The 26,768-nt window shown below is 53.6% G+C and overlaps 2 protein-coding genes across 2 annotated transcripts in view; one reads left to right on the plus strand and one right to left on the minus strand.

The window, feature by feature from the left end:
• ASXL1 (ASXL transcriptional regulator 1) overlaps window positions 1–5,960 on the plus strand; it is a 43,719-nt gene extending 37,759 nt beyond the window's left edge. Inside the window, 7 exon segments of the mRNA XM_087703148.1 lie at window positions 98–557; window positions 559–696; window positions 1,783–1,845; window positions 1,847–1,975; window positions 1,977–2,788; window positions 2,791–3,364; window positions 3,366–5,960. Of these exon segments, the coding sequence (XP_087559274.1) occupies window positions 98–557; window positions 559–696; window positions 1,783–1,845; window positions 1,847–1,975; window positions 1,977–2,788; window positions 2,791–3,364; window positions 3,366–4,424 (3,235 nt within the window). The 3' untranslated portion in view covers window positions 4,425–5,960.
• A 4,923-nt stretch (window positions 5,961–10,883) lies between these two features.
• Window positions 10,884–21,292, minus strand: NOL4L (nucleolar protein 4 like). The gene is given in 8 exon segments (XM_087703143.1): window positions 10,884–12,508; window positions 13,453–13,657; window positions 15,861–15,983; window positions 17,632–17,823; window positions 19,131–19,316; window positions 20,974–21,134; window positions 21,137–21,187; window positions 21,190–21,292. Coding segments are annotated over 8 exon segments (1,224 nt in total). The 3' UTR covers window positions 10,884–12,305.
• Window positions 21,293–26,768: the final 5,476 nt, after the last annotated feature.

Genomic DNA, 26,768 nt, shown 5'->3' on the forward strand with positions numbered 1-26,768 from the left:
GGGGGGTTGAAGTCCTCGTAAGGTTTTCCAAGTTCGGAGGGGGCCCCTGGGCTGGTGGGATCAGCTGCCAACTGACTCCATTCTACTCCCCTTGCAGGCTGGGCTTGACCACGGAAGAGCAGAAGTCGGCCCCCAGTGAGGCAGAGAAGAGGACCACAGCTGCCTCCCCGGAAGGCCCCGCCAGGGCACCCTGCACGCCCACAACCCACCAGCCTGACGGGCACTTCAAGAGGCGCTCCCTACGCTGCCGGAACCGCCGGAACCGGCACAAGTTGCGCGAAGCGGAGCCTTCCTCCCCTGCCAAAGAGGCATCCTCCTCGCCACTGTCGTCTGCGGAGGCCACGCCCGCGGAGGAGAGAGAGGCCAATCCCGCCACGAACGAGTGCCAAGCCAGCCGGGCAGCTCCCTCGGCCGAGATGTCCCCGGAAGTGACCAAGGTCTTGAGCAAGGTGGATGAGGCCGTGGCGGCGGCGGCTGTGGCAGCGGCGGCAACCCCAGAGCGGATTCCCAGCCTGCCTCTGGGACCGCAGGATCAGCAGCAGAAGAGGAAATGCTTCCGAGCAGCCCGCCTCCCCCTCTTTCCCCGAAAAGAAGCCGCGGCTTGAGGACCGTCAGTCCTTTCGTAACACAATTGAAAGTGTTCACCCAGAAAAGCCACAGCCCACCAAAGAGGAGCCTAAAGTCCCTCCCATCCGGGTAAGAGGGGGGCGGGGAGCTGCTCCCTGCCTCGGCGGGTGGATTGGGGGGGGGGTGGTACTTGCCGGGCTTCACCCGAGGCCTCGGACTCAAGTTGCCATGGGGCGACTTGCTGCTGTTCTCCCCTCTCCCTTCAGCTCGGGCTCCGGTGTGGGTTTCCCTCTGGGTCAGACGGAAGGGGAGGAATAGTGGGGGGTGGGCTCTCTTGGGGGGGGGGGGGTCTGGCTTCTGCATGAATGATCTCAGGTGGGGTCTGGCAGGGGGAGCAATGGAAGGATCTAAAGAGGAAAGCCAGGGGCAGGGGGGGGATCCAGTTTGATCTAGTGGTGAAAGCACCACGCTAGAAACCAGGAAAACTGGTGAGTTCTAGTCCTGCCTTAGGTACAAAAGGCAGCTGGGTGACTTTGGGCCAATCACCAGGAGACAGAGAGTTCTAGTCCTGCCTTAGGCATGAAAGCCAGCTGGGTGACTTTGAGCCAATCACCAGGAGACGGGAGTTCTAGTACCCCCTTAGTCATGAAAGCCAGCTGGGGTGCATTTGCTGAGAGGTGGGTTGGGCTGAGAGAGAATGATTGGCCCAAATACACACAGGAAAACAGCAGGAAGGCGTCTTAGGGTATGTTCCCCCACTTTGATTTATTTATAAAAATAATAAAGGTGAGACGCAAATTAAACAAATAAGCTGGGTTAATCATCCCATCTTTTCTCCTGCAAATCCAAAAATCCCCCCTTACAGTTGCATCAACCATAATGTAGCGGAGGGTGGTCCCGCTGTGGCTTTGCCCTCTAGTGCTAAAGCCAGGAAGGAAGACCCCCTGTCTCCGAGCCTTTTCCCCCAGGGGAATCTGGGAGTTGTAGTTCTGCGAAGGGGAGGCCTTTCCCAATCTACACTCCCCAGCATTCCTGGGGAAAGGAGCCTCGCCCAGCATGCTTCTGCCTCTCGAGTCCTAGGGAGGCTTCCTCTAAAAATTAAATACTTATAAAGAGTATATAATTCTGCAAATTGGGGGCGGGGGGGGGCTTTTAACGCGCAGGCCTCCTACAGGACGTCCTCTGAACGCCCCTGTTTTTCTTTGTTCTCTCCAGATTCAACTTTCCCGAATCAAACCCCCCTGGGTGGTTAAAGGTCAGACAGCCTACCAGATATGTCCCTCGGATTATCCCCAATCCAGAACCCGGCCGGCCGGACCGAAGGGGGAGCCCAGCCGCTGCTGACTCTGAGGCCTGTCCTTTGCAAGGCCGAGTCCAGCGAGCGGCTGCTGCTCCTGCCTCCACCATTGGGAGGTGGGGGTGGGCCAGGAGGAGGCGGCAGAAGGAGCCCAGACGAAGGCGGTGGTGGTGGTCGCGGCAACAGCAGCCGGCTCCGCCCACCCAGGAGCCACCGGGCCAAGCACTGGCGATGCAAGAGAACTCGCGGGAAGCGCTGGTCAGATTTACAGCGAACACAGCTATTGCCGCCTTCCCACCTAGGCGGGAAGGCCGCCGGCTGGCAGGGGCCGGAAGCGAGCTGGCCTTCCGGGGCCACAGAACCCGCCAGGGAAAGAGAGCTCAAGCAGGGTAGACAGGCTGCGAGTCTTCCTTCCCAGGAAGCCGCTGCCCAGCCGGAGGACTCCTCGGAAGGCAGCCTCTCGGATCGCAGAGCGACAGAAGTGCCGGCCAGTCATCCTGGCCACCTTTTGGATGATCCCAGACCTTCACCTTCCGCAGAAGATGCTCCTCTGGAGGGCCGCGATCGGGAGGACAGAAGGGAATCTCCCGTGGGAAGGCAGCAGAGCAATGGCTGGCTAGGAGACTCCGAAAGCATCCTCATCGGAGGGAGAAGCAGGCAGGAGGGCCGGGAGGTGACCTGGCTTCCGAGAGCAGCACACGAGTTGGCTCGGAGGCTTTGGGCTCTCCTGCGTGGGAGGGCATTCCAGAGGACCCCAGCCCTGTGGAGCTCCCACCACAGGGTGCCACCCCAGTCCCCGGAAGAGGGGCCCCGAGCAGCCCAGGGGACGCTTCCCCACTCACAACAGGCCCGCTCCCTCCTTGCTTCAATACGAGCGCCCGTGAGAGCCCCTTGTCCCCAGTATCGGCACCCTCGGACATGGAGGTAGAGACCGGGCGAGAACGGGCCGTGACAGGGCCAAGCCCCGGCAGCGATGAGGAAGCCCAGAGTCCGCTGAGTGAGACCACAGAGACGGCCTCCGATTTGGATGCTGAGCTCACCGATGAGAACTTGGAGATAAACGGGGATTGTCGCCAGGCTGAAGAGAGGGAAAGCGGGTCCAAGCAGAGACGCCCGGAGGGACGTAGAGAGGTCATCTTGGAAAGCAGGGAAGATTTGCCTTTGGATGTTGGGGTCGTCGACTCCCCCTGCAGGACCAGGTTGCCCGCTCCTATCCCCACCACGGCCAAATCAGTTCCCCCGGTTGATGTCGCAATCCAGGAAAGGCCACGCTCGGGTGTCCCCCAGCCTGTGTCCGCCACAGCAGCCAAGCCCCTGGAGGGACACTTGGTCCCCCAGGGTCTGCTTCCCAAAAGCGTCCCGCCAGCCTCTTCCCAGGCAGCTGCAGCCTTTTCTCGGGACAAGCCCCCGGCAGAAATCTGCCCTTTCTTCCAGGCGGTTAAGAGCAATGACCGCCTCGTGCAGGACGCCCCGTGCAGGGAGGGGACCGGCCCAAGTGACCCAGCCAGGAAGACCACACGTGCACCCCCAACCTTTGCGGGACTCTGCCGAAAGGGCCTGCCTGCCTCCAGAGAAGACTCCAAATCCAGGATCCCTGGATCAAGCCGTCGGCCAGTCTCCGAAAACAGATCTCTCAAATCTGGGAAAGAATCCAACCTCTTCCTGCCCTCGTCCGGATAAAACGGATCTGCCCAGAGCAGATTCCACGGCTGGCATCAGGAAGCTGGAGGAGACGCTGAAGACGGCCCCGGGGCCCAAGCTCCCTCTGCGCACGGCCTCTCTGGGGCCGGAGCAGCCAAGCAGCCGCCCCGCAGAGAAGACCCCCGTGGCTCTGGGCCGGAAGGTCTTCGGCTCGGGCATCGCGGGCGGGGCAGCAGCCAAGGCCCAGAAGCCCCACGGCTCAGAGCCCTTCCCCATGTGGGGCATGCTTTCCCACAGCAAACTGGTCTCTCCCCCGGCCAAGGCGATGGCCCCCGGATCCCGCTTGCCTCCCGCAAGGGAGGAATGGCCCTCCAAGAGGAATGGCGGCTCAACGGAGAACAAGAAGGTGCTGGCCTCGGCCCAGAGGAAGAGGGAGCAGCCGAAGGAGGCCCCTCCCCACATGATGGAGACTTGGCAGGGCTTCCCCCTGGGGAGGGACCTGGCTTTTTTCAAGCTGCCCAAGGAGCCGGGGAAGGGGCCTGCGCAGCCCCTGGAGCCGTCCTCCCTCCCTTCCCAGCTCAACATCAAGCAGGCCATATACGGGAAGCTTTCCAAGCTGCAGCTGAATTCCTCCCGTCTGAATTACGCCTCTTCGCCCGGCGGCCCCTTTTTCCCCCGGAACCTGGATGGCAACGCCGGGACCTTCGGCCCCAAAGCCCACTTGACGGCTTCTTCCCGGGGCGGGCTGTCTTTCTCCGCCCAGGTGTTTGCCGAGACGGGCAAAGGCCTGGAAGAGCTCTCCCTCAAGTGCTCCTGCAGTCTCAAAGCCATGATCATGTGCCAGGGCTGCGGAGCCTTTTGCCACGACGACTGTATCGGCCCCTCCAAGCTCTGCGTGCTGTGCCTCGTGGTCAGATGACACTGGCGGCCCACGGAAGGATCAAAAGCTGTACATTGAGCAGGCGAGGAGGAGGAGGACACCGGCGACCAGGAACGCCCGTATATGCAAAGGATTCTGGTCCTAACAAAGCCAATATGGACGCTGTATGTCTTGGGTTTCCCTGCTGGGGGTGGCAAGTCGGTCATGGAGACAGGCGGGTTTCGGAGGGCTGATTTCCCCCCCCACCCTTGACGAGGAACTCTGTTGGAGACTTGGCCCGTTGGTGCCCGGCCTCGGACCCTTCTTGTGCCGTGAGCCCCTTCCCCGTGGGCTGAGTCTGTGGAGGGGGGAAGAGCTGACCTCCCTCTTACCTCCGTGTTGGAAGACCAAGTGAAAGGCCCAGCGGAATCTTGTCTTCCATTTTCTCTCCTTGCCACCGCCACACTCCCCCCCCCCCCCCCAGCGCTGGGCTCGGTGGTCGACCCGGAAACGCAGGGCGCGGGGTTTTCGGAGTCGCCACGCAGATGGAGGAGTGGAGGCCGGAAGGCGTCTTCCTTCCCCGCATCCGGGAAGACTTTTTTACTCTTTGAAGCGGTGTCATATTTTTTTTTCTTGTTTTGTTTTTTAAAAAACCCATACGTATATAAATATAAATCTATAATATAATTTTTTTTCCTTTCCTTTTTTTGTTCTTGGGTGTGTAAAGAAACGACAACAAAAGTGGAAATGTTTGGCTCCTCATTGTACCTTCTATGCATCATGTCTTCTTCTTCTTCATCCGTTGTACTCAGTACTCGGCCGGGCTTTTGTAAAATGGGTGTTCTGTACATAAAAAGCTCTTTTTTTTCTTTTTTTAAAAAAAAATCCTTTTGGGAGGGGGTTCTCCCCCCCCCTCCCTCCAGGCTACCCACAGTATTGCATTGTAGAGTAGTGTCGGTTACGAATCGCTCCCCCCACCAGACGGGGGGTGGCTGTTGCTCTGTCCTGTCTAGCCAAGCAGAGAGGGGAAGCGGGGGTGGCCCGGAGGCCAGCTTGGGCCGGGTCTTCCTGTTGAAACCACCCAACCCTGTGAGAAGGGAGCCCACCTCCCCCTCTCTTTCCCCTGGGGAAGGGCCCAAAGGTCCCCCCAGGTCATCTCCCTCCCTTGACCTACCTACCTCTTGACCTCTTGGCTTTCACCGTAGACGAAGCAGCGTAAAAATCTTGGTTCTCCCCCCGTCCCCCCAATCCCCAAAGGGTTGGGGTCCGCAGGCAGGTTTGCTCCCGGCCGAAACCATCGGGAGGCGACCCTCCTGCGCAGGGAAGGCGCGTGAAGGGCGAGAGAGCGAGAATTCCCCAGGTGGTCTGAACCTGCTTACCAAAGAAGAAGGGGCTTCCCCTCTTCTGACCCCTGCTCCCCCCACCCACCCACCCACCCCTCCGTCTCCCCCAAGGAGGTCGGGGCTGTGTACAGATGGGGCCTGGGCTGAGGGCGGAGGGGCAGATCCTGGTCCACCCTGATGTTATATGTCCCTTTGTGGTATGGAGAATAAAAATTTTAAAAATAATAATAAAAAAAAAACATTTGACAGCTCACGCCTGGCGTTCGCAGGGCTCCTTTCCCAGCGGCATCTGTGTGTGTGTGCGTGTGTGTTGTGTTGTGGACAAGGGAGGGGGGGGGACAAACACCGCCACCAAACTGAACGTACACCACCACCCCACAAAACCCACCCTCTTGGACAGGAGAAACAACACCCCATTTTGTGTCCTCTGATTGTGGGGGGGCTTTTGTTTTCTTTGCCCTTCGCGCAAAACGTCTTGGGGACACTCTGCAGGCCCAGCGGCTGAAGGAAGAGATAGCGGCGAACTCCGACGAGCCGCTCAGCTCGACGTGTCGAGCTGAGCGGCTTGTCGGAGTTCGCCGCTATCTCTTCCTTCAGTCGCTGGGCCTGCAGAGTGTCCCCATTCTATGGTTAAGGAGAAAGTCTCTTTATTCGCCCCTTGCGTGCGCTCCGGGCCTTGGGTGAGGAGATAACAAGGAGTGCTCCATTTAATGGCGGCAACGCATTTCCTAAGCGAAACGAGTTGTGCCCCCTTTTTGTGACCTTCCCGTGCCACTGTTGTTAAGTGAACTCCATGTGGTTGTTACAGTGAGCAGCACGGTCGTTAAATGAATCCAGCTTCCCTGTTGACTCCGCTTGCCAGGTGACAAAGGGGGCTCGATCACGTGTCCCCCCTGGGACACTGCGACCGTCGTAAATGTGGCCCAGTTGCCCTGTGTCCAGATTTTGATCCCGTAGCCCTGGGGAGGCTACAACGGTCGTCGTCAGCCATGCTCCCCTTTTCAGTGGCATTAGAACTTCAATTGCTGTGTGGTTTGGTGGCCTGGAGGTGGAGCTCTCGCCTCACAGTCAGGAGGCTGTGAGTTCAGTCCTAGGTAGAGGCAGATATTTCTGGGTAGGATGAGAATGTATCTGCTGAACAAAACTCCTCATTGGCAACAGGAAAGGCATTGGGCCAGTAAACACTCTGCTAGCAGCAGACTCACGAGTGAAAATCCACACGCCCATTGCTGTTTTCACCTTAAGGTGACGGGAAGGGGTGAGACGCCAGTCGATAGGGAGAGAATACCCCCCCCCCATTTCTCCAGGTGGCCGTAGCCGGGATTACCCCCGTCCCCCCCAGACGGTGGGCTCCCTGTTGCTTTCTGAGCTGGGCTGCTTTCCGCAGACATTAATTCATTAATCGCCCAGCCAGGTAACCTGATCGTGGTTTGAATCAAAAGTTTGCGGAGAGGAGGACGGGGGCTATTGGGGTCCTTAGCGCTCTCTGAGCTGGCTTGTTTCGTGGCAGGCATTTCATGACCCAACTAGGTAACATCATCAGGGCTGGAAGGGGGGTTTGTTTCTCTCTGTTTACATACAAGTCACTTTCCCTGTCAATGTTGGTGGGAATGTTTTTTTTGGGAGAGGATGGCTAAACAAACATTTAGCATATAACCCCTGCTAGTATATAATGTAATTTAAGGCAATACTTCTATAAAGCTTCTATATAAACAGTAAATCCCACTCCCTTTCAGCACGGATGACGTTATCTAGCTGGGCCATGAAAATGTCTACGGCTTCTCCATATTCTTCTATTTGTTCTACTAATTTCGGCCCAGTTGCTTGTGGTTCTTCCAAAATAAACACTTAAAATCGTCTGCAAACACCCGTAGTTTGTATTCCAAGTAGTTTGAAGCCCCCAGGACCCTCCCCCAGGCCCAACCCTAAGCTACCAATGCAGGCCGTCCTCCGCTTATGACCACAATCGAGCCCAACATTTACGTGGGCCAAGTGAGAAACTGGTGAGGCTTTGCCCCGCTTTACGACCTGCCTTGCCGCATTTGTTAAGTGCATCACGGCCATTGTCAAACCAGTAACACGGTCGTTAAGTGAATCTGGTTTTCCCGGTGGAACTTTTTGCTCGTCGGGGAGGTCACGAAAGTTGACCGTGCGACCCAGGGACATTGCGACCGTCGTAAATACGAGTCCGTTGACAAGCATCCAAACATAAAACCATGGGGAGGCTACAGTGGTCGTTAACTCACTTTTTTTTCCCAGTGCCATTGTCCCTTTGGTCACTAAGTGAACTGCCGTAAGCCGAGGACCCCCCTGTATTCCCTTCTATCGATTCAAGAGATTCCAATTTTGACCCGGTCTTCCACTCCCGTGCTGGGAAAAGGGGTGAGATCCGTTCCGTTTTGTTATACAGTGTTTATTAAGTAGATTCAGTCTTATATGATATACAGACTCCAAAAAAAAAAAAAAATCCACATACTTATGAAATCAGTGCATTTAGCAAGTAATACCATGAAAGGAACCGCTTTGATTTAAACAGCTCGTTGGTCTTCTCATATATTTTTTTTCCTTTTTAAGTGAATAGGACGAGGAGATTGGCCTGTGCTACTCATTTCACAAACAGAACAGAAATTTTTTTTAAAGTTCGCGTCACGTAAAACCCAAAAACACTGCGAGCTAAGAATTAAAAATATTAAAGCCACGTTTACTGGGAAGAAGGGGCCAAAAATTAAAATTAAAAAGGATCCACTGTCTAAAAACACAAAAAAGGGGGAACAAAAATAAGATTTCCATCGCACGTTGAGGAAGGAGAGGGGGGGGGGAAAAACACCACAACCGCCATTACCCTCATCTGCTTAGCGAGAGCCACGTGAAAATTTGCATAGGTCGTCCGTTAGGAAGGAAGGAGGAGCGAAGGTTTGTGATAAGATTGGCGCAGGGGGAGGAGGGCTGCCTTCGCCCGCTGCTTTTAAGTGCCTTGGGGGGTTTTTTTCCGCCCTCCATTTCTGGGGAAGGGGGAAAATGGCTGGGCTTGGGTCCACTGTGTAACTGCATTGGAGGGCTACTGTTTTGGCCACCCTCTTCCTGGCGGTTGGGGAGGGGGGTCTTGCCGGCCATTCATTAAATCCCCTGGACTCTCCTGCAGTTTCGGCTACAGGGGGATGCCTCGGCAAGCAATCTGGTGCTCCCCAGCTGCCCGCAGATCATCATTCGTGTGGGTTTACGAGCGCCGGGTTCTACGAGCCACCCTCGAATAAGAGAGGCCATATTGTTACCTGGCCTTTGCTTGAATTCGGGGTGTCCAGCCTCAAACAACCTTTAAGATGTGTGTCCTTTCAACTCCCTGAATTCCCTGGCATTAATGCATTCCTTTTTCATTTGGGCCCCGCTTACTCTCTTACGATCCTTTTCTCTGCAATGGGAGGGGGAAAAAAACCCATGCAAGGCTGGCTGGGGAATTCTGGGAGCTGAAGTCCACTAATGGTTAAAAGTTGCCAAGATTGGACCTCTGTGGCATTTAGCCGTTCCGGGGACAAAAGTGGCCGGCCGCTAAAAAAAAGCCCCCCTCTAGCAGCCCAGCCCCATGGGCATCGGGGAAAACAGGTAAACGGATCTGTGGCCACGCTAAGCAGATGAGGCAGGCGGGTGAGGTTGGGGGGGGGATCTACCTCGCCAAGATGAGGGTCTCGCCGAACACAGAGGGGCGCTGGGAGTTTTTTCTGTACATGTAAACAGTACACTTTCACTGAGTCCAAAGTCAGAGGAAAAAAGTACAAAGAATTCACATTGGTCTTAGGTACAATTACAGGTGAAGAAGAAAGAACGAGCGGAGCAACTCCGCTTGGAGAACGACCACCGAGAGATAGAGAAAGAGAGAGAGAAAAACTTTTTTTTTTTCCTTTTCTAAAAGCACCACGAAAAATGGTATAAAAAATCATTCAGACCATGGACAGATTGTTTAAATCGGTTATTTTTCTTTTCTTTTTTTTTTTTCCTGGTGGAAATCGCTAAGACTACCTTTGTAAAAAGTCTTACAAAAAAAACAAATAAGCAAAGTTGTATTTTTTTTTTCTTTTTTCAACCCTCTGAGTTCAAAGCAGCATTTTTTTTTCTGGGAAAGGTTAATAATTGAGGGGGAGGGAGGGAGGGAGGGACGGCCAGCTAAGACAAAAAAACCGGGCCTCTAAAAGATGGGGCAGGGGGCTTGGGAATGGGGTTTGGTGGGCACTCTCGCGGGAGGTCCCGCCAATGCCTTTCCCCGGGGGTTCAAATGCTGCTTTCGGAGAGCGGGAAAGGGGGCGCTCGCCTTGCGAAGCCCCCCCTCCTGTGCCAAGTGCCAAGAGAGCAGTGGCTGAGCCCCTCCCACAAATACACCCCGGAAAAAGAGAGGGTATTCCTGGTGGGGTCAGAATCTAGCACCCTGCCCAGGGTGTCCCGAGAATCTTAGAAAAAAACATGGCTTGTAGGATCAACCTTTTCGGATCCAGAGACGGATGGCTAAAAGTCAAACTCGAGGTGGGGCAAGGGACCACCTCTTGGTGATCTCGGGGAGCCCCTTCGGAGCATGTAAAAACAGGGTAGGGGTGGGGGAAGAAAGGGAGAACCACCAGCCGGCGCTAAAGGTTAACCTCGAATTACATCAAGGGAGTTTTCGTCTGGGTCATCAGCCACCCCCTTCCCCCCCCAAAAAAAAATTGCACGGCCACCCCCCCATCCCCAAATCCAGATGTGGATGGGGGTGGGAACCTTCACGTGTTGCCGGACGGGCGATTGTCTCTGCCGCTGTTACACACCCTAAGGGTTTGCAGGAGGGTGGTTGCGGGTCAGACCTGGCACAAGTAACTATTTACACAAAAGTCGGGTGGGACCCTCGGGGTGGGTCGGGGGGGAAGGGGGCTGGAGGAGGGCCACATCAAGGGAGAATGAATAGGATTGCTAGTGAAGACAGGGATCCTGTCCTCCCCCTGGTACATACACACCCCTGGGTTTGGGGACAGCTGGGGGTGGGGGGCAAGAGAGGACAGCCCCTTCTCTGTCTCCAGGCCTAGCAAACCCTTGGGGAGCAGTTGGTCCCGGGTTCAAATCCCAGCCTGGCTCTGGAGCACCAGAGAGGGAAGATGGGCTTAGAATTGGGAGTGTCCAACCTTGGCCATGTTAAGCCCCGGCGGACTTCCGACTCCCAGAATTCCCCAGCCAACAAAGCTGGGGAATTCTGGGAATCGAAGTCCGACGGGCTTAACATGGCTGAGGTTGGATGCCCCCAGCTTACGAGAAACCTACAAAACCTTAAAATTCACCCCGGCTCCTCCGTCCCTTCGCGTTACATATAGCAGCATGGTCAATATTGCACTGAGCAAAACAGCAAGTGCATTTGCATTTGCCAAGGGGGGAGGTTGGAGGAGGAAGAGGAGGAGAAAAAAAAGGGGGTCTCGAACCCGTTGCACCCACCGACACACACACACACACACCAAAAAACCAGGCTCCGGCGGCCGTTGGATGCTTCTGCTTTTGCAAACCTGCCAGTGTGACTCCAATGCCCCCCCCACTCAGTTGCCCCCATCCACACGCTTTGTTTTTGGGGGTGCTTTGCCGCTCTCGCAGGCCTTGCAACCAGGGGGCAAACTTCGGACTCCCCGAAAGACTCCTGGGGCCAGCAGGGAGCACTCGGGAGTGAGGTAGAGTGTGGAGGAGGAGGAGGATGGCTGACGCTACGGAGCTTTGGCCCTTGAATTGAGTCTTGCAATTCCTCCCGAAAAGACGGGCCCCGGTGTGGCTCCCGCCCCAGGCAAAAGTGGGGATCGAGTGGCCCAAAGGAGGGGGGGGGGGTTGTAAAAAACAAAAACAAAAAAAACCTGAAAACAGAGACCACTTTGTCCCCCCCCCCTCCGCCCTGCTGGCTCCCGAGCCTGGCCGGTCCCTTCAGTGGGACGGCAGGTGGAAATATGGTGCAGGATCAACACCCCCCCACCCTCTTTCCTTCCCTCAGAGAGACGCGCACAAAAATAAAAAATAAAAATGGCAATTCTGTACAAACTCAAGAATGCTTTTTTTTTTCCTTTTTTTTTTAGAAAAAATAAATAAATTATGGGGAGAAAGAACGGAGGTGGGGGAGGGCAGGAGGGACGGGGTGCATTTCTCAATAAATATGCAATTCCAAAGATGGAAGGAAAGGGACGGGGGAGTGGGCGGGGGATGGAAAGAGAACGGGGAAGAGGGGCTCTACCGTTGCCGGTGGGCTCCACGAGAAAAATCCCGACTCTGCCAGAAGCGCTCTGCCAGCCCGAAATCCGCTCCTGCTTCCCCCCAAACCCACCGTGGGTCCCCATTATTTCCAGGCGGCGAGGCTGGCTCCGGTTGGCAGAGGGCACCAGGTTGGTGTAGCTTTCAAAGGCAGGAGAAGGGCTCCAGGTCGAAAGAAGAACAGGAGGATTTCTCGAGGGTGGGGGTGGGGGTCTCCAACCTGTGCCGGGGGTGGGTGGGTGGGTGGGTAGGTGGGTTGGGCGGTGATAGGCAGAGGATCGGCCAGTCCTGAGCAGATTTATCAAGGAAGCCTGGAGGACGACAGTCTCTTCCGGCACAGGTGCCCCGGGGAAGCCGGCAGTCAGTTCTGCTGTAAAATGAGGTTTTCCAGTTCGTCTGCCGAGCGGAGGAGGAAGGCTGCGGACTCCCGGTAGCCGGCAATCAGCTGCCGGACGGCGCTGATCTCGGTCGGGCTGAGCTGGGCGGCTGGCACCCCCCGGTTCGTGCTGTTGGCTGGTGGGGTGGTGCTGGATGTGCCGCTTTTCATGCTGAGGTCAGTGGGGCCTGCAAAGCGGAGGAGGAGGAGGAAACATGCCATTGCTGTATTTTCCTTCTTTCCTTCCTTCCCTTCTTTCTTTTTCTGTTCTCTGGTGGTGCAGTCGCTAGAATGCAGCATTGCAGGCAAAGTGCCCACAGTGTGGGGGTTCAATCCTGACTAGCTCATGGCTGACTCAGCATTCCATCAATCGGAGGACCCCGATGGTTGGGGGGGCAAGAGGCTGATTCTGTCAACCACTCGGAGAGGGCTGTAAAGCGGTATATAAGTCTTAAGTGCTATTGGTAAGTGTGAGGAAGGAGGGAGGGAGGGAGGGAAGGAAGGAATAAGGGAAGGAGAGGAAGGAAGGACGGAGGGAAGGAATGAGGGAGGGAGAGAAGGAAGGAAAAGAGGGAGGGAAGGAAGGAGGGATGGAAGGAAGGAAGAAAGGAGTAAGGGAAGAAAGGAAGGAAAAAAGGAAGGAGAGGAAGGAAGGACGGAGGGAAGGAATGAGGGAGGGAGAGAAGGAAGGAAAAAAGGAGGGAGGGATGGAAGGAAGGAAGAAAGGAATAAGGGAAGAAAGGAAGGAAAAAAGGAAGGAGAGGAAGGAAGGACGGAAGAAAGGAATAAGGGAGGGAGAGAAGGAAGGAAAAGGAGGGAGGGAAGGAAGGAGGGAGGGAAGGAAGGAAGGAAGGAAGGAAAAAAGGAAGGAAGGAGGGAAGGAAGAACGGAGGGAGAGAAGGAAGGAAAGAAAAAAGGAGGGAGGGAGGGAAGGAAGGAAGGGAGTAATGGTCAGAATGCAGCATTGCCGTGCCCACTCCATCAGGTCAGATACAACCCTGATGCGGCCCTCAATGAAATCGAGTTTGACACCCCCTGATCTAGGCGTCTCCTGCTTGAGCAAGGGGGTTGGACTAGAAGACCTCTTAAGGTTCCCTTCCAGCTCCTTTCCTGACTGAGCTCCCCTCCTTACCGTTACTGTGGTTCCCTGTCTGGAGTGAAGGAGTCGGCTGCAGAGCCCCTCCCAGCGTCCCATAGCTGCGGTAGCTGTAGTTCAGGCTCCCGTTGATGTAGACGGGGTCCTGGGAGAAGGAGGAGGCTGGCAGTGAGTAGGACGAATGCGTGACGGAGGCGGACGAATCCCGAGGCTGCTGCTTCTCGAGGGTAACCGGTTCGTCCTGCGAGGAGAGAAACCGAGGGGCGGGTTGCGTCAGGGGCAAAGGGAACCGTAAGGGTGCAGCATGCATCAGAGCTTCCATCTTCGGCGTGGCACCTTGCTGGCATCCTGCCATGAACGTGGAGATGAAATGGGCAACAAGCATGTATTGCTGTGGCCCGCCAGTGGCCAGCGGAAGGGGCAGCAGATTCGGACAGTGAGGAGGTTGGGGAGGACCATGGGCCAGTCTGGGGAAGGCTCTGTTGAGGGCTCTGTGTCGGAGGCAGAGAGGGGGCCAGGGCCGTATGCCAGTTATCAGCTGCCTTCGGAGTCAGACATCAGTGGGGCAGAAGAACAGCTGGAGCCTCTTCCCAGTGTGCGCATGCGCAGAGTGGCCAGACAAAGGGAACAGCTAAAGAACAGGGGTCGACTTGGGAGTGAGGCCACAGGTGGACGGTGAATGGCCCCTCCCAGAAGGAATAAAAGAGGAGCGAAAGGGGAGTGGAGTTTGCAGGAGACCATTAGTTCATTCCTGCATTCTTGCCAAGTATTGGGGCGTCTGAAAGATCTCTTCCTGGCCACTCTCCAAGCCTGATAATGGTCGGTAATTGGGAACTATCTTGGAAGACGGTGGGAGAGGAAAGACTTGGCTGGAGAGGAATTCACTGTCAATTAAACAAAAGGGGTTTATCGGGATGAGGGCAGCTTCGTGCTGCTGGAGAAGTCTAGGTCAGAACCTGTATGGAGTAGGGAGGAGAAACAGGGAAGTCGGGCGGTTTGATGGATACCACAGGGGTGAGAAACCAGCCCATTCCAGTTTTCAAGGCCATGAAACCTGGGAAAGGAAATGTGAATTGCACCAAACCTCTGAGCGTTCCCCAAAACATGCATGCTGCACACCATTGGTCTACGACGAACTTGTTAAAGGGTGGGGGGGTGAGGGGAGGGCTGTGATGAAGGCAAAATGTTTGTAACCCTTGGGTGGGAACTTTAGTTCTAGAGTGACCAGTAATCCTTAGTAAAAGAACCTATCACTTCAACCAAATGGAGTTGAGGGTCTTTCTTTCCTAGGGACCCAGCTGGGACGGGCCTGACAGTATATGGAATATATAGCGATCTCACCACCCCAGGTGGCTGAAAACATAAATACAGGTAATCCTCAACTCAAGAGTTGAGCCCAAAGTTTCTGTTGCTAAGCGAGACAGTTAAGTAAGCTTTGCTCCACTTTACGACCTTTCTTGCCACAGTTGTTAAGGGAATCACTGCAGTTGTCCCGATAGCCACTCAGTTGTTAAGCGAGTTTGACTTCCCCACTGACTTTGTCAGGACACAAAAGGGGATCACGTGACCCCCCCAAGACATAACTATGAGTCAGCTGCCAAGCATCTGAGTTTCGATCATGTGACCATGGGGATGTGGCAACAGTTGTAAGTGTGAAAACAGTCATAAGTCACTTTTTCCAGTGCCATTGTAAACTTCGACAGTCAGTAAACGAAGTGTGGTAAGTCAAGGACTAGCTGTACATGTCAGTTGCCAAGCGCCTGAATTTTCATCGTGTGACCCCGGGTATGTTGTGTGATCATAAGTCACTATTTTCAATGCCATGGAGAATAAGTCGCTGAAGGAGCGGTTGTAAGTTGAAGACTATTAATACAGCAGAGTCAGTTTTAGGAGCGAAGTGGCATGAATATAAACTCTGATCCTGTAAGTGTTTCAAACAAAGCAGTGTACAGAATCCAGGATGGGGCCCAAGTGCCTTGCTGCAAGCGGTAAAGGGATAACCTATCCTGCCAGCAAATAGCCTGATTCTGGAGCCAGTGTACAGAATCCAGGATGGGGCCCAGTGCCTTGCTGCAAGCAGTAAAGGGGTAACCTATCTGGATACTCAACGCCAGCAAATAACCCAATTCTGGAACCAGTGTACAGAATCCGGGATGGGACCAAGTGCCTTGCTGCAAGCAGTAAAGGGATAACCTATCTGGATACTCAACGCCAGCAAATAACCCAATTCTGGAACCAGTGTACAGAATCCGGGATGGGGCCCAGTGCCTTGCTGCAAGCAGTAAAGGGATAACCTATCTGGATACTCAACGCCAGCAAATAACCCAATTCTGGAACCAGTGTACAGAATCCGGGATGGGGCCCAGTGCCTTGCTGCAAGCAGTAAAGGGGTAACCTATCCGGCTACTCAACGCCAGCAAATAGCCCGATGCCAGGTCCCGTACCTGTGACGTCTGATAGATCTCGAGCCGCATCCGCTTGGCTGCTTTCCGCGTCTCACTTTCACAAGCAGCTGCCAGGATGTTCTCGGCCATGGCTGAGGTCAGGTGAGGAGGGGTCGGCCTGGTCTGAAGAAAAAGAACATTTTCAGGAAAGCTGGAATGCGGCTATATTTATGGCTGTACCATGGTGGGGTGGGAGTGGGGGAGTAACACCAGCCCTCAAGACCAAGAAAGCAGAAAAGGGGGAAGAAAAACCAAAGATCGAAAGCAATGTTCTTTGGAAATTTTAAGATACATGGAGCAAATCCTCCTCCTCTCCATAAACCCTCCTCCCTCTAGCACTGATGGGGTTGCCTAGTTGGGTGATGAAATGTCTGCAAGAAAACGACCAAGATAAGAGAGCACCAAGGACTCCACAGTCCTCCTGCCTCCTCCTCTCCACTTCCTCTTCATCCCCTTCATCCCCCTCCCCTTCCTCCCCCCTGCAAACCCCACTTCAGGATCAATCCGTCAATCAAATAAAGCCAATGAATAAATAAACATAGCTTTACAGCGGGGGGGGGGGTATTCCCCAAAGCCGGAAGGTCCCTTCTCTATTAGGGGAGCCTCGTTCTCCCCTTCTGCCCATAAGTGAGATTGGAAAGGCCCTTGAATGGTGGGGTCCCAGCCCCAGGGCCCACAGTGAAAAGATATGGCATGAACCAAGTTAATGCCACCACCAAATGTCAGCCACCGATCTAGAACAGCTGTAGGCAGCTCTGGCCACTTTACCATCCCTGGACTTCAACTCCCAGAATTCCTGAAGCAGCCATGCTGGCTATGGCCCTTTTATAACTTGTAGACTTCAATTCCCAGAATTCCTGAGCCAGTCCACAAGTCATAAAGGGGCCATTGGCAGCATGGCTGCCTCAGGATTTCTGGGACTTGAAGTCCACGAGTCATAAAGGGACCATAGCTAGCATGGCTGGCTCAGGAATTCTGGGACTTGAAGTCCACGAGTCATAAAGGGGCCATTGGCAGCATGGCTGCCTCAGGAATTCTGGGAGTTGAAGTCCAGAAATCACAAAGGGGACACAGGCAGCATGGCTGCCTCAGGAATTCTGGGAGTTGAAGTCCAGAAATCATAAAGGGGACATAGACAGCATGGCTGCCACAGGAATTCTAGGAGTTGAAGTCCAGAAATCATAAAGGGGACATAGACAGCATGGCTGTCTCAGGAATTCTGGGAGTTGAAGTCCCTAAGTCATAAAGGGGCCATAGCAAGCATGGCTGCCTCAGGAATTCTGGGAGTTGAAGTCCAGAAATCACAAAGGGGACCCAGACAGCATGGCTGCCACAGGAACTCTGGGAGTTGAAGTCCAGAAATCATAAAGGGGACACAGACAGCATGGCTGCCACAGGAACTCTGGGAGTTGAAGTCCAGAAATCACAAAGGGGACATAGACAGCATGGCTGCCACAGGAATTCTGGGTGTTGAAGTCCCTAAGTCATAAAGGGGCCATAGCCAGCATGGCTGCCACAGGAATTCTGGGAGTTGAAGTCCACGGGTAGTAAAGTGGCCAGAGTTGCCCACCGCTGCTCCAGATGGCTCCAGATGTTTCACTGCCTCAATAGCAGGTCTTTGGAGAGTCTGAACTCTCTCTGGAAAAGACCACCCAGAGAGAGGCACGCCAAAGACCCAGCTGACGTTTTGGAGGAGAGAAAGAGGGGAAAGAGGCAGTGGGAAACCGGGAGGGGGGAGCCCCCCCCCCCCCCGAGAAGACCTCCCTCTCACCATTTCCATGCCGTTCTTCTTCATGCGACGGCAAGATTTGAGGTAAGTGCGGATACGTTTGCGAGCTCGTTCCTGGAACTCCGGGAATTGCCGGCTGCAGGATTCGATGATGGCCTGGATCTTCTCCTTGGGCTGCTTGGAGATGGGCACCATCCGGTCCAGGTTCTCGTCCACAAAGAGACGCACGAACATCTGCAGAGAGAAGGGAGACGGGTCAGCCCCTTCCTCTCGCTAGGCCTACGCGAGGGACCTTGGGGTGTGTATGTGTGTGTGTGTTCCTTGGCTTAGGACACAAACGTTCGGCCAGACAGGGCTTAAGTGAATTGCGCCCCCATTTTTACAGCTTTCCCCCGCCATTGGTCGTTAAGTGAACCATGTGGTCGCTAAGTGAATCCGACTCCCCCCTATTGACTTTGCTCATAGGGACCTGGCTAGGAAGGTCACAAAATAGCAAATATGCCGCTTTATAGAGTCAGTGTTGGGCCTCAGAAGGATGTAAGGCTGAGTCAACCTTGAGCTTGGTCAGGATCGAACTCCTGGCTATGGGCAGAGTTAGCCTGCAATGCCGCATTCTCACCACTGAGTGTGCCACCAGATATAGAATAGGTGACAGATAGATAGATAGAAAGGTAAGTAGATAGATAGAGACAGAGAAGGTAGGTAGGTAGGTAGGTAGATAGATGATAGATAGATAGATAGATAGATAGATAGATAGATAGATAGATAGATAGATAGATAGATAGATAGATAGATAGATAGATAGATAGATAGATAGATAGATATAGATAGATAGATAGATAGATAGATAGAGATAGATGATAGATAGATTAGATAGATAGATAGATAGATAGATAGATAGATAGATGATAGATAGATAGATAGATAGATAGATAGATAGATAGATAGATAGATAGATAATGGATGGATGGATGGATGGATAGACAGACAGACAGACAGACAGACAGACAGACAGATGATAGATAGATAGACAGATAGAGATAGAGGATAGATAGATAGATAGATAGATAGATAGATAGATAGATAGATAGATAGATAGATATAGATAGATAGGTAGAGATAGATGATAGATAGATAGATAGATAGATAGATAGATAGATAGATAGATAGATAGATAGATAGATACAGATAGGTAGAGATAGATGATAGATAGATAGATGATAGACAGACAGACAGACAGACAAGACATAAATAGACAGTTCTACCAGGTCTGTGGGCGTGGCAGGGCAAGGATACTGCAAAATCCCCACTCCTTCCCAATTAGCGGAGACTCGGGAGGCACAGAATAGATGGGGGCGAGGCCAGCCAGAGGCGGTATTTAATCTCCTAACTACTCAAAATTTCCACTACCGGTTCTCCAGAACCGGTCAGACCGGCTGAATCCCACCTCTGGGCGGACCCACCCTGCGATTTCCACGACCGGTTCAGGCGAACCAGTCCAAACCTCTGGTTATCACCGCGTGATCGTTCTCGGTCCGTACATTGAAAGCCTTTAGCCGCTCGGGATCCATGCCCTCCGAGTCGTTCATCTTGTCATTGTCCTCGTGGTCGTCGTGGTCGTCGTCGTCATCGTCGGCAGTGGGAGCTCTGCCCACAGTCAGATCTTCGGGACATCCGCTGACCTCCGTCTTGACCGAATCGTAGCTGCCGGAGCTGTAGGGAGGGGACTGCCGAGAGGGGAAGAAATCACCACCGTGGACTCTTCTGCGTATCCCCATCATCCCGCTGGCTTTCCCTTCCCAGGGTCACCCTCCTTCGGTCCGCCTCTCGGTCTTTTGAGGAGGACCAATATCTCTTGGTGGTGTCAACTTCATAGATGGGCAGGCGCCTCCTATCCCTTGAGAGGGGTCACGCACAACAGCTGTAGGGGCATTGCAGAGTTATCTAGCCAAGGTCAGCCTTGGGGGAGTGGGGTTCCTCCTCATCCACCTCTCCTCCAAGAGAGGTAGATGGCCTCATTGTAGCCCCACCTCACTCGTCATCCCCAAAAGGCCTCCCGATTCCCACCAGAAGGTCCCAAGGAAAGTGACTTCCTGCCCCATGTTTTGCCTAGACAAGTGTGGGCCAACTCTGGCCCTTTAAGATACCTGGACTTCTGGGGAATCCTGGGAGTTGAAGTCCACGTATCTTAAAGGGGCCAAGGTTCACCAATACTGCTCTAATCCGACCAACTGTGTTGTAATGCGGGAAGCCTCCAAACGTGGCAACTTAAAGACTTGTGGACTTCAACTCCCAGAATTCCTCAGATGCCTGGAAAAATTCCTCAGGTGGCTGGAGGATTCTGGGAGATGAAGTCCATGTATCTTTTTAGGGTCTTCTTGTGGGGAGGGAGGGAGGTCGGAGCAAGACAATGAACCAGGAGCCACGCCCTCTGCCTGTCCCTGCCATCCTCTTCCCCAAAGACATGAGAGTTGGAAGATTGGTCAACACAACCGTTGGCTGAAGATGGCTTCAGCTCCTTCAACTCCATTCTCCAGGAGGTCCACAAAGACCAAGAGGTCACGTTCTGACCCAGCTCCCCAAACACCCCAAACCCTTTGAAGTGAACTCAAAGATTCCTTTACGAGGAGCGACGGCAAAACGTTTCTCCCTCACCACAGGCTAACAAGTCCGTCCGTCAGGGAGATGAATAGCTATCTGCCTCATCTATTCATCTCCGCCCCCTGCCTTTGATCCCCAGAGCTCGGGAGGGCTTCGCTAGCAGTGGTGACTCTTCCGTCCCAAGGACCGGCCCATAGATTTCCACTGCTCTCCTCTCCTCTGCCACATCTATTCATCTCTGCCCCCTGCCTTTGATCCCCGGAGCTCGGGAGGGCTTCGCTAGCAGCGGTGACTCTCCCGTCCCAAGGACCGGCCCATAGATTTCCACTGCTCTGCTCTCCTCTCCTCTGCCACATCTATTCATCTCCGCCCCCTGCCTTTGATCCCCGGAGCTCGGGAGGGGCTTCGCTAGCAGCGGTGACTCTCCCGTCCCAAGGACCGGCCCATAGATTTCCTCTGCTCTCCTCTCCTCTGCCTTCTGCACATTCACGCATCAGGCACTGGACCCAGCTGTTCCCCCTCTTTCTCATCAGCCACATCCAGACCTGGGAGCTGTTGAGTCTCCATCGCAGGGATGACGGACGGCCCAGGCCCCGCCTCCGTCCGTGCCTGCCAGTTCCATCCCCTCTTCCCCCTCTCAGGTTGCCCTGATGCTGACCCTAACTCCCACACTTCCTCCTCCTCCTCTGATTCGGCTGCCGGAGACCACAACGGGTCGTGGGGATTCACAGCTGTGTGCTGGTGGCAGCAGCGCCTGGGGCCAAGGGGCGCATCAGAACCCACCTCTGTGGTGCTTTTGGCGCCGTACTTCGTCCGGCTGCGCAGGCCGTCGGCACTGCAGCTGTCCGACTGGTAGGCGTTGGCGACGTGAGCGGGGGCCAACTTGTCGCAGAGGTTGATGGGCTGGTCCTCCGACGAGGCACTGAAATCCATGGGGGCGCCCGCCCATTGCCGTTCACCTCGGTGTAGGTGGCATCGCCCTGAGTGCTGCTGGAGAGGAAGGGTTCAAGGTGGACGAGCCATTCCCGCTGCAGCTCTCCGAGGAGGAATCGTCTGCAACAGAGAGGGAAAACTTACTCACTGAGTAGTCCCCGACCGGCATGGCCGCGACCCACCCGGTCTGACCATTCCTGGCGTGCTGGCCACCCTCCCATCTGGACTACCGCGATGTGCTATACATGGGGCTGCCCTGGAAGACTATCCAGAAGCTTTCAACTACCGCTAGCCCTGGACCTCACAACTGCAGACTGAGGCCCAACGCCAGGTGCGTTGTGAAGTGACTTTGGCTTTATTTTACGGCCTTTCTTGCCACAGTTGTTAAGAGAGTCACATGGTTGTTAAGTGGATCTGACCTTTGCTCGTTAGAAGGTCGCAAAAGGAGATCGCGTAACACTCCCCCCCCTCCCCCCGCACGCTGTAACTGTCGTAAATACAGTCCGGTTGGCAAGCCCCCAACTTTTTTTTTTTTTTTTTAAATATATTTTATTCAATTTTCACATTCCATTTGCAATCATTTATATACAGGGTATTCACTATAAGAAAGAAAAAAAAAGAAAAGAAAAAGGGAATAAACGAACAGATAAAAAGGAAACACAACTCATCATTCACAACCCCACCTAACCCTTCCATCCTCCATACACCCCATCTACCCCCTCCAACTTTCCTTTCTCCCTCTAACACTCCCCTCCTACTTCCCTTTCCCCTCAAACCTTCCTTCTCCCCTTACTCCCCAGACACCCTCCTTACATTCCCCTTACTCCTTACATTCCCCTTACTCCTTCCTTACTCCTCCCTCTTCCTTCCCTCTACCTCCCTCCTTGGTGTATGCCTTTATTCGAGTGTTGTTTGATCTGATAAAGGTAAAATGAACCAAGGAAAAAAAAGGAAATTAAAAAAAAAAAAAAAGAACCACCGTATATAAATACATTCTTGTTCTTATTAAGGCTATGTTAACACCCCCCCACCCCACCCCCCCACAAATCCCCATCCCTAATCCTCCCAACTTCCCAGGGCCCACACCTGGCGCTACCTTCTGTCTATAATATCTTGTGTACATATGGATTAAAAAAATAAAATAAAAAATAAAAAAATAATATATCAAAAGAAAGAAAAAACAGAGAAAAAACAGAGAAAGAAAAAAAGGGGAAAAAAGAAAAAAAAAAGAAAAAAAAAAAAAAGAAACCACTCTTTGTGTTGATCTCAGCCCCCCATCTTTATCTATGTTTAAATAGTATAAATCATTCTATCTATATTTTATTCTCGTCTCTTACTTCTTTGCTATTTACCCCAACCTTCTGTAGGTTCTCCCGTTCCTCTTCTAAACCTTATGATCCCTTCCGATAAAATTTAAGCAACGTGTTCATGCCATATATTCAAATATAACTTTACAGACAAAATAATCAAACTTTCCCTTCTGGTAAAATTTACACAGGATGAATGATCTTTCTTTACCCCTTTTCAAACAGTAAAATCTAAATAATCTAGCCAAGCTTCCCCTTCTTAGTAAAATTAAGCAGCGTAAATCAGATATTACTTTACACAGAAATCAATTTCTATCTTAAGATAATTCCAACCAACTTCCTCTTCTAATAGGATTTAAATAACGTAATTCATTCCACATGCGTTTTACCCTTTTCCCTTACTTGTCTGAAGTTTTTCCCTTCAAGTAAAAATTAAATAGCATGGGTCATTCCACATATTCGAATACTTTCAGCAAGAGTCAGTTAACCTTCTATTTTAAAATAGTCCCTTCTAACAAAGTTTAAACAACAGAAATCATTCAGCATTCTTTTTACACATTATCTTAAAATAATCCCAACCGACTTTCTGTTCTAATAAGCTTTAAACAACATAAGTTTTACCCTCATCCCTTGCTTGTCTAATGTTTACCTCAAATAACGTAGTTCATTCCACATGCATTTTACCCTCAGGCAAGCCCCCAACTTTTGATCACCTGCCCACGAGATGCTGCCATGGTCGTAAGTGTGAAAAATAGTCATAGGTCACTTTCTCCAGAGTGGTTGTAATATTGGCTGTAACATTTATTCCTTCCATCCATCCATCTTTCCTTCTCTCCTTCCTTCTTCCTTCCAACCTTCCTTCTTTCCTCCTCCTTCTCCTCCCCTCCCCTTCCTTCCATCCATTTGTCATTCCTTCCTTCTTTCTTTCCTTCCTTCTCTTCTCCTCCTCCCCTTCCTTCCTCCCCACCTCCCCTTCCTTCTTTCCATCCATCCATCTTTCCTTCTCTCCCTCCCTTCTTCCTTCCAACCTTCCTTCTTTCCTCCTCTTCTCCTCCCCTTCCCTTCCTTCCATCCATTTGTCATTCTTTCCTTCTCTTCTCTCCCCTTCCTTCCCTCCCACCTCTCCCCTTCCTTCTTTCCATCCATCCATCTTTCCTTCTCTCTCTCCTTTCTTCCTTACAACCTTCTTCTTTCCTCCTCTTCCCTTCCTTTCCTTCCTTCCATCCATTTGTCATTCCTTCCTCCTCTCCTCCCCCTTCCTTCCTTCCTTCCCTTCCTTCCTCCTCTCCTCTCTTCCCCTTCCTTCCTTCCCTTCCTCCTCTTCCTCTCTCCCCCTCCCCCACTCTTGTTCCCTCCCCTTCTTCCCCTCCTCCTCTTCCCTTCCCTTCCTTCCTTCTATCCATTTGTCGTTCCTTCCTTCTTTCCTTCCTCCTCTCCTCCCCCCTTCCTTCCTCCTCTCCTCCCCCCTTCCTTCCTTCCCTTCCTTCCTCCCCTCCTTTCCTCCCCTCCCCCTCCCCCCACCCTTGTTCCCTCCCCTTCTTCCCCTCCCCCTCTTCCTTCCTTCTCCCCACCAATCACTGTCAACGGCTCTGCTGTTCCCCTGCTTCCCACTGAGGCTGCCCACGTGCCAAGCAACAGCCCCCCCCCGGCCGCAAGCTCTCCCCCAATGGAAACAACCCTTGTTCCAGGCCTGGAATCCACTCTGCCAAGGGCACCTGGGGGGGTGGGGGGAAGCTGGCACTGCCTCCCTTCTCTCTCTCTCTCTCTCTCCCCCACCCCTCTGTGTGTGTGTGTGTGTGAAGACCCCTGGGCCAGCCGGCCTTCTGGCCACTCTGGCTGGCTTATGGGCACTGTAGTCCACGGGTCCTGCAGTGTCCCCCCCACTTCTCCAGGCCCCAGCTCTGTCTCCGGGGGGGGGGGGGGAGGGGGGCGTGGCGTGGCGCCTCCATCCCCAACAGCTTTGCCAGTGGAAAGAATCTATTCGTCTGCCGGATCTCTTTAATCTCGGTTAATCACTGACCCAGATGAGAGAAAGCCTGCGCATGGGGAGGGGGGGGGGTTGTGGGGGTGGCAGGAAGGTGTCAGGGAAGGAGAAAATGGGCTGGACGGCAGAAACCAGTCGGCTGGGGGGGGGGGGCAGGGATCTTCAGCCCTCCCCAGATAGGCAAAGAAACGTTTCCCTGTCCTGTGCCAGCCTCTGCCAAGATGCCCAGGAATCCCTTGCTGCTTTGGGGTTGGGGGGGTGCAGTCTCCCCTCCTGCTCAGCCCCTCCCAAGTGCCTCCCCATCTTCATCTGCTGTCTCCCCCCCTCCTCCTCCTCCCCTCTCTCTCCCTCCCTCCCTCTCTCTCTCCCTCTCTCTCTCTGGAGGATTAATTCCTCCGGGCATCCGAGCCGAGAGCCGCTGTGTGCAGACGGCCCGGGCATTGCCACAGCAACCGAGAGCCTCCTCCTCCTCCTGCTGCATGCGTGTCCCGTGACTGCCCTCCCTCTAGGCCCCGGCAGAGGAAGAGGGGGGGGGAGGTTGGCTGCTGCGGGAGCAGCCCAGGAGGCTCCCTCGGTTCCTGTGGAAATTGGAAGCACTGCAAAAGCCCCGGGGGGGGGGGGGAAGGGCAGAGGCCGGGCACGGATGCCAGGATGCCGCTGGCTGCCCACAGCCGGAATGGGTGGTGATGCTCTCTAGTTTGGGCAATGACAGGCCTGCAAGGAAGCAACTGGAGAGCACCGAGGACCCCCTCAGTCCTCCTCCCTCTACCTCCTAGCACTGATGGTGGTACCTAGTTGGGCCATGAAATGTCTGCAAGAGAGGGCACTGGGCTCAAAGAGCACCAAGGACCCCACAGTCTTCCTCCTCCTCCTCCCCCTCCCCATAAACCACCATCCCTTCTAGCACTGATGATGTTACCTAGTTTGGTAATGAAATGTGTGGCAGGAAAACAACAACTCACAAAACATCAATCACAATCCTCCTCCTTCTCTTCGACCCTCTTCTACTCCCCTTCCCCCTCCTCCTCCTTTTCTTCTTCCTCCTCCTCCTCTTCTTCCTCCTCTTCTCCTCCTCTTTCCTCCTCTTCACCCCTTCCCCCCCTCCTCCTCTTCTTCCTCCTCCTCCTCCTCTTCTTCTTCCTCCTCCTCCTCCTCTTCTTCCTCCTCTTCTCCTCCCCTTCCCCCTCCTCCTCCTCCTCCTCCTCCTCTTCTCCTCCTCCTCCTCTTCTCCTCCTCCTCCTCTTCTTCTTCCTCCTCCTCTTCTTCCTCCTCTTCTCCTCCTCCTCCTCTTCTTCCTCCTCCTCCCCCTCCTCCTCTTCTCCTCCTCCTCCTCCTCCTCCTCTTCTTCTTCCTCCTCCTCCTCCTCCCTCTTCTTCCTCCTCTTCTCCTTCTCCTCCTCCTCTTCCTCCTCCTCCTCTCCAAACATCTCCCTCCCTTGCAGCACTGATGACATTACCTACTTGGGTCATGAGACGTCTGCAAGAAAACCACCAAACTCAGAGAGCACCTCGAACCCCCACAGTCCCCCTCTTCTTCCTCCTCCTTCCTCCTCCTCTTCCTCCCTCCCTCCCTCTCCTTGCACGGGTGATGTTACTTAGTTTGGTTCATGAAATGCCTGCAGGAAAACAGCCAAGCTCAGAGAGCAGCAAACATCACACAGTCCTCCTCCTCCTCCTCCTCCTCCTCCTCCTCCTCCTCCTCCTCCTCCTCCTCCTCCTCCTCCTCCTCCTCCTCCCCCCACCCTGCAAGCCCCAATATTCTCTAATACTGATGTTATTACCTAGCTGGGTCAAGAGACGTCTGCAAGAAACCCAGAAAGCTGAGAGGGCACCCAGGACCCCTCATTTCAACCCTGAGCTACCAAGACACCCCCCCCCCTTATTGCAGGACGAGGGTCCCAGGGCCTCCCCAGGAAGGAAGGCTGGAGAAGCGGGTTCAAACACGAAACCTCCACAACAGAAGCCCCCCTCCCTGGCAGAGGGGGGGGGAGGGTTGGATGAGAGTTTCTGCCACCCAGAAACCCCAAAGGCGCACGGAAGAGCATCCCCAGGGCTTGCTTTACGGGGGGTCCTCGACGTACGACCACAAGGGAGCCCAACATGTCCACTGTTAAAACGAGGCAGCTGTTGAGTTGAGTTTTGCCCCATTTTTTAACCACCTTTCCTGGCGCATCTATTAAGCGAATTACTGCAGTCGTTAAGTGAACTTGTTAAACAAAAACAAAACTTGTTTGTTTTTAAGTTTTTTTTTTAATTTCTTTTTATTCTGTAAGCCGCCCAGAGTCCTTCTGGGATTGGGCGGCATAGAAACCTAATAAATTAAATTCAATTCAACTTGGTTTTCCCCATTGGCTC

This window comes from Thamnophis sirtalis, unplaced genomic scaffold (assembly GCF_051295495.1).
Source record: "Thamnophis sirtalis isolate CommonGarterSnake01/CBP01778 unplaced genomic scaffold, rThaSir2_p1.2 scaffold_26, whole genome shotgun sequence".
NCBI classification, from domain to species: Eukaryota; Metazoa; Chordata; class Lepidosauria; order Squamata; family Natricidae; genus Thamnophis; species Thamnophis sirtalis.